The following is a 12,697-nucleotide window of genomic DNA, read 5'->3' as shown; positions in this document are numbered from 1 at the left end:
TAATAAATGGACGTAGTCTCAGTGACGTCACCCTTTGGTGTCTGAAGCAGAGTATTGAAGCCTATCACTGGTAGACACTATGTTGGAAAAGCTGACTTAACCTATCAGTTGACCTAACTACAGGCACTGAGGTGGAAATGAGGCGGGCCTTTAGCCTCTGCACTAATAGCTATAGTGTGCCCGCCTGACAGTCAATTCAGCTGTGCATCTAATTATGCAAAACTGGTAATCTTAATGTCTTGGCTTAGCATAAAAGCTGTAAACAGTCATCAAGTGGCCTGAGCTTGGCAATCAGTGACAAACATTGTCAACCAAACCTACAAACAGTTTCTTAAATGGGAAATTGTCCTCTTTATACTTTGTGTATAGTTGTAAGCTGTGAATTTATAGACTATATATTTCTTTACACTGGATAGAGCCAAGCTAGCAGTTTCCCCCTGTTTCAGTCTTTCTATTAAGCAAAGCCAACCGACTGCTCTGGCAGCTTCACATCACCAGATATGTGATTCGTATCAATCATCTAAATCTCAGTAAAAACAGGAAGGAGTATGATTATTTTTCTCTACCATGACAAACTACAGTTAATGAAATGCTCCTTAAAGATTTGTGCATCTGTAATAATAGTTAAAGAATGAAACGTGTAATAGGTAAACACTCATTTTTGTGAACTGAGTTGTTTGATTTTTGATACTTCTGATACTTTTTCAGTTACACTTACAGAGTACTGTCACATTTTTTTGTATCACTACTTTTGGTTAACCAGTCCCTAAAGTCATAGAATCCATCACATCACACATCCAAACACATGGCTCAACAAGAGGCCGGTGTAAGAGAGCACTATTTGAAAGTCTAAAATATGAAGACGCACGCAAGGAGTGAGAAGATAGATAAGATATGTAAGGTAAATACAAATAGGTGTGAGAGATTGTGTGAGGTAAGAAAACAGAAGGACTGGAGGCAGCTCAGTCCTGGAGTTTTTCTAGTGCCCCAGAGGTCCTCTACCTAATAAATCCTTGGCACATATTTAATCCAGTCAGGGGGGCATGGTCTGGGAGAGTAAGAGGATGCACACTTATTACTCACCTATGCACCTCTGTGTGCATGAGCAACCCCCCACTCCTCAAGCTACACCCTTCCCACCCACCACACACCCTGTCCTGCATGCAGACTGCAGGCGCTCTGACTATCAGAACATCGGAGCAGGAATGTGACTCCTGACAGGCACATCTCTCAGGACCACAGACTGAATATGTTCCCAATTAGCTGCATCTGATAAAGTGTGAGTGCAAGTGAAACCCAAGGCAAGCATGATCAATAGCACTTGACTCATTGTGTCATATGAGTTTGACATTGACAGGCTGCACTGTGATTAATCACCATAGTACTGAAGATAATTGTCTGACCACATCTTCCTTTGTAGGTGTCACTGAACTCTTGCTGTCATGTCTATTTCTGAAAAAGGCTTGTCACTTTCAATTGAGCTCTAATTAATCTTTTCTCAAACTGGCATCCATTCTGCACCCAGCTTTCCCTTAATCTGTCCATCACTTATTTCATACACACACACATGCACTTGAGCTTTTTTTTCCTTGTGCATCCTCCTAAGATCCTCTACCTGGACCAGAACTGCCATCTGCTGCTCACGCTGCAAACTGCACCAGATTTATGCCGATGTGTGGTTGTTGTTTCAGTTTGATAGAAACAAGCTGCAAGCCGTTGCGGTTACATCCCCTGAAAGTCTCCTTGGTTTTTCCATGCACACACAGCTGGATGTTTTTAAGATTTTTACCCGTACGGGACGGCTGTGACATGGGCATTGGAGATGAAACAGGCCTGCCTCAGCACACAAACACAGCACTACACTCATGGCCTTGTGTACAGCTGCTGGGGATGACACAAGAGGCACAGGGCTTTATTGAGTCCTGCTGAGGCTGCTGTGAGAGGCAGGCAGGGTGGTGCTCTGGCAAAGCTCAGCCTGCAGGGCAACCAACACAGGAGAGCTGGGCCGATGGAACGCAGGCGGCTTGGATGATGTTGAGGGACTCTGCAGGCTGATGTGTTGTGTGTGAATGTGGTGAGATGAGACCTGGCCTACCCTAAGCTCTAGACTTATTACACCCTGTGAACTCTCTATAGGAAGAGAGCAGCAGATAAACACTGCAACACCCTTCTTTTAAAACTGGGGATTCTGCTGAACAGCTCCAAAAACCACAACATTGATCCATCAGCTTGAAGCATAATTTATTTCCCTGTTTGTATGAGGGTTGCTCATAGACATGATTTTGCACTGATCCAAGTTTTGAAAGACACCAACAGAAAAAGATGTATCAGTTCAGTTTGGGACAAAGCTGCGCAGCGCTGTGAAGCTGCACACATGTCGTTTCAGATTGTTGTTTTGTCAGTAATTTTGCATCTTAGCTATTCATTCAAACTACAGCTGAGGCTCTTTGGTAAATCGTTTTGCATGAATCTGGTCATAAACCAAAGTATTGGACAATTCAAAAGTTTCAGATGATTCAGATAAAAAGTGCAAAATCAAAGTTTTATAGTCGTTCCTCAGAGGATCTTAAAAGTCTGTACCAAATTTTATGTCAAGCCATCTAAAAGAAATTGCACTCAGAACCAGCATAATGGCATATGATGAAAGTCAAAGGATCAGCAGAGTCATCAGAGCTCATCCTGTGAGGATAGTGACTGTCTGGGGACGATGTCATGTAAATCCATTGAGTAATTTTCTGAATGTTTCTTAGAATAAAGGAGAAACTTTGATAATCCAGTAAAGTTCGTTATGTTTCTGTCACTGGGTACAATGAGTATCTGTACCATATAATGAAAATCCATCTGAAAGTTTCCAAGATATGTGACTGAAAGCAAAACTGTCAGCCTGCCGTAGTCTGTCAACCAGTTTGTTATTAAGAGGTTAGACAGAGAACAAGAGTTAACCCACCTCAAACAACATTAACTTTTTTTTTTTTTTTTTTTCCTGTGAATGACTTTTTTCTAGATATTTGGTCATAAAGCCTTCCAACCTAACAACATTAATCCCATGAAATAAGCCTTGATTTGGTCTAGTAACAGCGTGTTATGTCATTTCTGTTGTAAATGACCGGTGAGATAAGAAGCAGGGTATGTTCATTCGACTATTGAAGCAAAGAAGTCATAATCTTCGATCTCAGGATCCTTTAATACTGTCTGTTCCGAGGGTCGGGACTGAACTTGGGAAAAAGGCCTTCAGGTTTGCTGCTCCCTCGACCTGGAATGCTTTACTAAAGCAGGGGTTCTCAAACTTTTTAGAGCCAGGGACTCCTTACAGGTGAGAACATTTTCCAAGGACCCCCTAATAATTGTAACATAGATTAAGCACATGCTTACTACCATTTGCACTCTTAGATGCCCTTGGAACTATTTGTATTGTAAAACGTATCAATATAAATACTTCACACCTGTTCCATAGTGATAAACAGATAACACTTCAATTTGAATCATGTAAATACCACTTCTATATATTAAAACGGAGGGTCATTTCATTCCTTGTGGACTCAACATGACAGCATTTATACTTTTCAAGTAATTGATCTTAAAAGCTTTCAGAAAATTAACAGTAGCAAGACTCACATATCCCTCCGAGCCACTAAATGGTATCCTAACAATGGTATATATGCTGTTTTTAATGACACAGTACAATTTTATAATTTATTAGAAATGTATTTGAATTATTTCACAGACCCCCACGCTATGGTACATGGACCCCCAGGGGTCCCAGGACCCCACTTTGATTACCACTGTACTGAAGGATCTAAAACTGTCTGATATGATATCTTTGAATGCCTTTAAGCGGTCCATAAACGACTTGGAGGCTGAAACATCTGTCTGAAGATGTTTTGTTTAAATGTGACATGCTGTTTTTCTGGAGGTACCTGTTCTGTAGCTGTTGTATGCATCTGCTATTTGTATTTATGTCTATTGTGAAATTGTAACTCTGTAACTGTGCTGCTGCCTATCTTGGCCAGGACTCTCTTGGAAAAGAGATTTTTAATCTCAATGAGCATTTCCTGGTTAAATAAAGGTTTTTATAATAATAATAAAAAGAGAAGTGACACGGAAGTTACATAATGCAGTAACTCAGTCATGTTTTGATAGTAGTAACTGGTAAAAGTAATTACTAACTTTCATTAAGTTGCCCAAACTGGTCACCAGCATTGAAGATGTTATAGACTGCTGATCTGTTGCCAACATTTTCCACACTTATTCCACTGACATATAATTCATCAACTCATATCTTGTGCCTGGTGTTCAATATGGAGCTGATTTGTTGCTGAGACCGCCGTGTGGTAGATTTTTTTCAACACATTCATTCCTCAGACGTTGCTTAATGCCACACTGAAGATTCTTCAATCTGCAGACCTCCAAACAAGCAAAGGCGCAGCATCCCTCTGTGCGCCTAAACTGTAGATTCCCATCTCTAATGTGGGAAGACTTGTTAGAATCCCCATGAGTATCTCTTTCAGCGACAGCGTCATCTCAGCTTGGGTGGGTTTTAACATGGTGTGTTTCTAAATTCCTCCATCTTTGAAAGAAAAAAAAACCTGTTGTCAGGGTGTGACATCATCCTGGAGCTTCTGTGTTTCCACATTTAACCTCCTTATGGAAATCATTTCATGCTGATATTTTTAATCGCTTTTTTAACGCCAGTCAGGGTGTTTAACACTGCGGTTCTCAGCGGTACACACAAGAGCAGCTTATGGATTCAATTATTGCTGTTTTGCCTGTAAAGATAACTGAGGATGGCAGGAGGTGGTGGGATGGCACTGCAGAAGCATGCCTTGTGGCTGCTTCAGAGTGAGCTGACAGATGGAGGACATGAAGAGAGGACTGAAGCCCACCAGCTTAGAAAAAGTCAGAGGGAGCAAAGGTACATGAACATCATGACTTCATTAATGCCAGTTTGTGTCGTTTCTGTAGGATTGATTCTCTTTTTGCCCTGTTAACCACATGAGTTTACTGTGAGACGAAGCTGAATCCCCAACAGATTTGCAACAAATTAACCACATGACATTCAGCGGCTCACTGGACTAAACCCTGATACCTGCTTTACTTTGGAGTTGGTGGTTGAGATTTTTTTGCTTAGAGGGACACCCTGTGGCTAGAAAGCGAACTGTATCACTCATCTAATAAAGGAAAAAGGACAGGAAATACTTCAACATAATGATCTACTGATATATTAAACCAACCCCCAATTTATTTCTCTTACAGGCCAAATCTGTGTCTAAATTGTTTGCATATTGTTCTCTTATTATCTGTGTTTTAACTCTATAACTTGTTATTTTACAGTAACAAGAACATGAAACATGCTTTTATTTATATTTGCAAGAAGTAATACAACTGCATCATGCAAAAGCAATTAAAACATTTTGCTATTGGTGCAAAAAGAGTTATGAAAGCCCCTTAAACAAGTCTGAAGCAATTTTTACTTCGATCTTGTTAGATGTGGGCCTATTCATTGCCAGTTGAGTCCTCCTTTTTAACCCTCCTGTTATGTTCGTTTCTCAGGAAGATCAATAATGTTCCTGGGTATTTAATTATCCAAAAGTGTCCGAACCCAAAAAAATCCCTATAAACATTTTTTAAATCTCATTACTAATTCCATTACTAACCATTTAAATCAATATTTAGTGCAATAGTGTTCTTTAATCCTCACAGATCATGCTTCAATGATGATATTGCACTTGTGGAAAGACCTAAATATAAATACAAGAGTTTTAAATTATATAGATTTTGTTTTATTTTATTTAGATTTTTTTTTAAGTGATGTTGATGAATAATTATATTTATTGCCAATGAAAAAATACAGGAGGGTTAAGCATTGTGTTGTGTAGAATTCCTGCAACTACTTACCTTATGACTTACACCCTTTCTCTGCTGATCACTCAAATATCAAGGTATTTAGTTATCACTCCTGAGTGTAATAAAAACTGATAAGACTATACAACAATTAAGGATACAACTTGTGTGTCTGTGGTTGTCCAAAATGTTTATTTGAATGGATCTATTTTAGTATTTTTCAAAGAAAGACGTGAAAAATTATTATTTATTTAAATTGGAATTTATTTATTAAGTTGACAAGTAAATAGTAAAAAAACATTTCAAGGTGTATTTCCAGGGAGTTGTAACAGTTACAAAAGAGACACATCTGCAAAGTCAGTAAAATTAGTATTGCATGAGTTCCCTCAATCACTAGAGGGCGCCACCAGTTCAACCTGGTAAAACAGTACAATCATACAGATCAGGACTTAATGGCATGAATATTTCATTAAACTTATATGAAATCAAGTAATTATATTTTTACTGGTCTGCAATTTCTTATTCAATCCGCCATAATTTTATATGGAACTTTCCTTGTGAGAACTTACTAATTATTTTGACTAACCATCTCACTTAGGTGTGTTTCAGTCTGTGCATCTATAATGAATGAAAAATCAAGCAGTCCTTTCAATAAATCCCTACACTTAGAATTAAATTATTTTGCTCCTAAGACCTTTTACCCCCCATAAACAGTGGTGAGCAGGAAGATTAATTGTTTGTTTTGTATTATTTTATTTATTAATAGATGAATTAATTTCAGCAAAAAAACAGATCCACAAAATAAATTGTTACTAAAATTCTTCCTGAATTTTTCAGACCAGACTGAGACGATGCAACAGAGTCTGACTACAACGATCTTGACAAAGATTAAGTATAAGTTTATTGAAATCCTCTACAATTCCAGTGTATGTAACAAAACAACTATTGTTATTGCATGATTAAATGTTTTCAGTGTTAAAAGTTTTTTTGCATTTATGAAGCCTCTGATGAAAAGCTTTTTGTTATTGCTGGTGCAGTCTTCATCAGTCTCCATCTGGAAGAAGTGCAGAGATGTAGCGTCTCTTGAGTTCAAATGATCCCACATCAATATCAGAAGCATGTGAAATCCTGCCGGGCAGCAAGGAAGGTAACTTCCCTGTAAAGCCAGGATGCAAAGGCAGAGTGACACTCCTCTTTGATGAACAAGATATTTTATGCTAAACCATGCTGCTGTTGTTGTTGAGTTTGGTCCACTCAAAGATGTCCTGCTCACACACAATGTCTGAGTTGATGAGGAGGTAGCGGTCACCCACGCAGAAGTGTTTCTGGCAGGCAGCACACTTGAAGCACTCCAGATGGTAAACCTTGTCCCGCACACGCATTGTCATCTCAAATGCACGAATCCTCTTCTCACAGGACGCACAGAGACCGTCCTGACCGAACAGCCTGCACGAGGAGAAGATATAAACATTATACTGAGTGGAAAATTGTACACAGGACTCATTCTCTGTGACGTGAAGCTTGAAGGAGTCCATCAGGTGGGAGTTTTTAACTACTGTAGTGATTACCATCTTTTAACCACTGATTCCCTGAGTGTGAGCTGCTGCCAAATAGTAGCCCTTACAAGTACTGCAGGTGGAATGTGAGAAATCATCAACCAAAATGCCTAACTGTTAGCCATCTTTGACCATTTTTAAAAACATTTGTTTTCAATTATGTTTACAAAATATAGATAGTACAACAGACATAACACAACTTGGCCCCAATGATCCTGAGTTACAGCAGGATTAGGATTAAATAAATGAGTGATTATTAATCAACATAAGAAATGTCTGTAAGATGTTAACACAGAGCCCATTTATAAGACATGATGCATGATGCTGTTATTATGCATAAGCCCTAAGGGGATCTTGCATTTGGTACTGAGTATGTGTGTATAATCTGTCGGTCTGCAGCTAATTTAACTTTATTCTGGTGCTAATCACTAAAATGTTGTTACATTTCATATCTAAGAAGAGTAAAAAAGAACACAGGACATAGTCAGACTTCTATTCACTTACTGTTATCACACTGACCGGTAACTGTTGATCTCTCCTTGTGATAACACAAATAAACAACATCTTAATGAAATTCTGATGTCACCACATCACACCACGACACCTACCTGAGGTAGTCTCTCCGGCATAATTTCCTCCCCAGTTTGTAATAGAGCCTGCGGCCCACCTCCCCCAGCCGACAGCCACACAGGTCGCAGCTCAGACAGTCTTCGTGCCAGTACTGCTCTATGGCCTTAAGGAAGAACCTGTCACCGATGCTCTGCTGACACCCACCACATGTCAGCAGAGACGGGGGCATCTGCAGGACCTCATCCACCGGCTCCCTTTCGGAAAAATTTAACTTGTTAGAAAAATCTCATATTCGCTAAAATGACAAGAAATAGTAAGAAAAAAATGCAAAAACTAGTGACTCCTCTTTCTTGTTTATTTCTTGACGCCAAGCCTTCCAAACAAAAAAAAGTTTACTGTTGACTATCATGGTAAAGAGCAGAAAATGTGGAACTGATTTTTTGGTATTCAAGCTTTCAAAAATTACACTTGTTGCCAACTTCAAAGATTCAGTTTTATCTGTGAAGTAATGTAATCATTGTTTACTATGGTAGAATATCATTAAACATGTCTGTATTTTTCAATTTTCATATTAACTTACTATAAAGCCTTTATTTTTGAGCTTGACATGCAAATTGATAGTCCCTTGACTTCTAATCAGTTTATCTTCCTATAATTTCTTAAATGCATTTGATGCTGTCCACCTGAGGGAGCCATTTGATATAATTAGAAGCCACCAGATAAATGCTATGTCAGTAATCCATCACAATTCAATTTTTAATTTGTCTTTGATTGCACAGTCTGATAACATCACAGCCTTCAATATCTGCATCTGCTTGTGCCTTCTCTTTATATCAACCATAACAATGTTTAGGGGCATATCCAACACCCATTACCCTGCACTTTTCTTTTACAACTCTTAATTAAAATGTAAATATTGTAATTCTCTTGTGCAGAATCCTAAACACATTTCCCCAAATTCAGCCAGTTATTGCCATCTCTAACAGACTTTTAATAAGGCTGTTAGGGATTGAACAATGTTTGGATGCACAGCTTGAGTTTTGAAATGCTGGCTGGTTTTAATTGAAGGGTAAAGCTCTTTATACAATGTGGGGCTGTATGCCTAAAAAAGCAGACAATAGAAACTGTGAAATCAAGACAATTGGAACACTTCACATAAAAATGGAACATCATAATCTTTATTTGTGACAATGTGTTTAGCTCTTTTGAGCAATTAGTGCAAAAATGTAATATTCCTAGAGCCCATTTTTACAGATATTTGCAGCTTAGAAATTGTATTGCCTGTAAAACTGACCTCTTTCCCTCATGTCCATCTCCATCCCTTTTGGGTGAAATTTTAAGTCATAAACCAGATTCAGAACGAGTTATTAGTATAATCTATCAGCTGATGAACACATATAAGCTCATGTTTCTGGAGTCACTCAAGAATAAATGGGAGGGTGATTTAGGTCAACAAATGTCAGAAGAACTATGGCAGAAAATAATTGACAGAATCTGTTCTTCTTCTATTTGTCTTAAACACGTAGTAATTCAATTTAAAATTGTACACCGTCTGCACTGGACTAAAGCAAGACTTTGTAAGATTAAGACAGATCTTGATCCTACATGTGACAGATGTCTACAAGAACCTGCCACTCTCATGCACATGTTCTGGACTTGTCCAAAACTGAACAGTTTTTGGGAGTCCATCTTTAACACCTTGTCAAACGTTTGTAACACTTCATTAGAACCATGTACTTTTCTAGCCCTGTTTGGAGTGACTCCGGGGATCATCGGTTTGACTAAACAACAGACCAACATAATAGCTTTTTGTACTCTCTTAGCAAGAAGGATGATATTACAAAAGTGGAAAGAACAATGGCCACCTGTATATGGACACTGGGTAAGAGGTAATGAACTATGTCCAACTAGAAAATATAAGATACACTATAAAGGGGTCAATTAAGAATTTCTTTGACACTTGGCAACCTTTCTTAACTTTCTTTGAAACTCTAAGTGCTGACGAAATTGTTCTTAGTGTGTAATGTGTAGATGTATGTGTATGTGTATATTGTGTAGGTATGTATGTGTATATATATGTAGAAATGTTTATCTTTTGTTATTATTATTATTATTACATGTAGTTTTGTCTTTTGATTTCTGGCAAGTATGTTCTGGTACTGGTAATGAAACATGGGGGGGAGGGGAGAAAAAAGAAAAAAGTTTGTACGATGAAAATTACTGTTTACTTTTCTTGTAATATATTATTAAAAAAGACCTTGATCAAAAAAACAACAACTGGAACTTCATTATTTCTTGTTAGTGTTTTATTGTATTATATTTTTTTCACTAAGAGCCAATTTTACTCATTTAAACACGTATAGAAAAAATTTGCCAGTGGAAATAAATTTGATATTTTCACCCGACAGCACGAGACCCCTGACCTCAAGCTATCATGCACGTGAGATAGTTTCGCTGTTACAATACAAGTGCGTCATTGAAAGTCTTTGAATGTATCCCACATAATATTATCACTACATGATACATAATGCTACTTACTCATTTGCTTCCAGTGTTTTTCTTTCTATAGTGGATGTCATCTCTAAAATCTGACAACCAGTCGTATCCAGATGAAAGGTATCAGAGTCACATCCAGAACCAGCGGCTACCTGTGAAGCTGCCTTGCGGGAACACTGGAGCTTAAATCCTGCTGCACCTGCTCCCACAGCCTCCGAGACGCCACTTGCAGCCGGATTTGAGCGCTCTCTTTTTTTTGTCTGTTAAACTGACACACAGTCGCGTCTTGTGGAAATGGCCGCAAGACAAGAAAATATCGCTCTAAGCAGCTCAGCGATGATGGAGGACGCTGTCATCATTTCCTGAGGCAATAACCCGCCGTGACACCTCCATGTCTGTCAAGTATACAGTCTCTTCCTGAGGCCACTCTGACGACCCGTTTTACTAAATGGTCAAAAAGCAAAGCAAAAAATAAAAAAGGTAGTTACTCCGTGTCCTCGTGCTGATTTATTTAAGTGAGAGGGCTGCTCACGTGCTCCTCTCCGTAATTGTGCAGCAGCAGCAGCAGCACGAGCCACGGCAGCAGCAGTATCGTGTTTAAATACATCAGGCCCCCTCTCTCTCTGCCTCGCTCTGCTTTCGTTTCCCTCTTCCTGCTCACGACTGTTTGACAATGGGGGGAAATGGGTCTTAAAGCGACAGCTAAACACGGCTCAGGCTGCTCAGCCAGGCGTGCAGGCAGGTCGTGACTGGGACTAATGAGTCCATTATATATAAGCTTTGTTTCACCAAAGAGCCAACAGTACGGGGCAAAAGATAAGGGGAAGCGTGATTTCATTACCACGGGTCCTGTGGGAGTTTGTCTGCAGTTAATACGCGTCCAAGTACTTCATGTGAACTGTAACAACCAGAGTCAGAATCAGAAATACTTAATTTATTCTTGGGGAGATTTAGTTGTTATAGAATGCTCTTATACACAGTATTCAAAAAAGCTTTATTGCTAAGTGAGCTCGCACACACAGGGAATTTGAAGTGGTGAATGGAACACTGGTACTTAACATGAGAGTAAGAGCATAACATGAAGGGCATGTCAGGGCAATAAATATATAAACCTAAACACATATCCAAAAATTCTAAATAAAAATAGAAATACTATCTGTACAAAGAAATGTATAGAAGTACTTTTAATGACATGAAATAAGTTAAATTAGCCTAAGCCAGACTACACAGTATGAAAAAGTCAAAATTTGAATAGAAAGAAGGAATAAAATAAGATATAAATACGAATTAAGTCATATAAATTGGATTAATAATAAGTACAGAAATGCAGAATAGTTACAGTTTTATATGTACAAAAGTGCTGGGAATTAAGGTATTATGTACAGGATGTTGAAGTGGCAGGGATAATGCACAGTATTGCACGTTATTACACAGAGGACAGAATATAGTTCAGTCATCATAGGGAGGACTTGTACTGTCTGATGGCCACAGGCAGGAATGACTTCCTGTGGCATTCTGTGGTGCATTTAGGGGGGATCAGTCTTGCTCTGAATGTGGGGTGTATCAAAAGTTAAACAAGAACTTATGAAGGGCTACCTCTTTCTAATTAGGAACCCCTTGCTGAGCAATTATAAGTTCTAAGTAATGACTCAATTTATTCATTTTTAAGATCACTTGGTCGATATATAAAACAACTTTTTGTTGATAACTTCTAAAACATATCTCTAAATATCTCTCTCTCTTAAAAAAAGTAAGAGTGGAAAGAAAAGTTAAAAATAAGGTAGCGTTAACAAGATCAGATGAATACAAGAAATAAATAATTAAATAAGATAAATAAATGTTAAAGCAATGATTCAAATAATAATGATTAAAATAATGATAAAAATAATAACAGTGGTGAAGCATACTTAGTCCATTTACTGACACACTACCTAAGTTTAATTTTGAGATACTGTGTAAAGTTTTCCTTTCCGTGACTTTTTACCTCCTTCCCACAACAATCCATGGGGAATGATTGTACTTTTTCTTCTACAGTTCCTGGAAAGCCATTAGCTTCTTTGATTAACACACCAAACATATAATAATCTTATTAAATGGATTATGTTTAATGGCTGTATTATTGTTTATTAAAGAGCCTCTATGTTTTCAGTTATGTGGGTGATTAAACCTGCTTTGTGCAAGCTCTGATGAAATTTACACAAGGTTCTAATACATTGATGAAGGAACAGGAAAGG

The 12,697-nt window shown here is 38.2% G+C and overlaps 1 protein-coding gene and 1 long non-coding RNA gene across 2 annotated transcripts in view; one reads left to right on the top strand and one right to left on the bottom strand.

Annotated features, from left to right (window-relative positions):
• The window catches only part of LOC117813809, a 71,891-nt gene extending 66,991 nt beyond the window's left edge, over nt 1–4,900 (top strand). The window contains exon 3 of the long non-coding RNA XR_004631460.1: nt 4,775–4,900. This is a non-coding gene — a long non-coding RNA (uncharacterized LOC117813809). The remainder of the gene's footprint in view (nt 1–4,774) is intronic.
• A 1,187-nt stretch (nt 4,901–6,087) lies between these two features.
• On the bottom strand, nt 6,088–11,230 carry lmo2 (LIM domain only 2 (rhombotin-like 1)). The gene is made up of 3 exons (XM_034684705.1): nt 10,506–11,230; nt 8,006–8,221; nt 6,088–7,287 (listed from the first exon to the last, which is right to left on the bottom strand). Exons 1-3 carry the CDS (start codon nt 10,544–10,546, stop codon nt 7,059–7,061), a joined length of 486 nt encoding a protein of 161 aa, XP_034540596.1. The 5' UTR covers nt 10,547–11,230; the 3' UTR covers nt 6,088–7,058.
• Between the last annotated feature and the right edge of the window lie 1,467 nt (nt 11,231–12,697).

Source organism: Notolabrus celidotus, chromosome 6, assembly GCF_009762535.1.
Source record: "Notolabrus celidotus isolate fNotCel1 chromosome 6, fNotCel1.pri, whole genome shotgun sequence".
Classification (NCBI taxonomy): Eukaryota; Metazoa; Chordata; class Actinopteri; order Labriformes; family Labridae; genus Notolabrus; species Notolabrus celidotus.
The sequence above is the reverse complement of the archived record's forward strand: the minus strand, read 5'-3'. Positions and strand labels throughout refer to the sequence as shown.

Bases quoted from the DNA above. Each gene is read 5' to 3' on its own strand.
- lmo2 (XM_034684705.1), bottom strand. From the start codon at position 10,546: ATGACATCCACTATAGAAAGAAAAACACTGGAAGCAAATGA. The intron at 8,222-10,505 runs GTAAGTAGCATT...TTTTTCCGAAAG, and splicing joins AAAACACTGGAAGCAAATGA to GGAGCCGGTGGATGAGGTCC. The intron at 7,288-8,005 runs GTAGGTGTCGTG...CTCCTCGTGCAG, and splicing joins TGCCGGAGAGACTACCTCAG to GCTGTTCGGTCAGGACGGTC.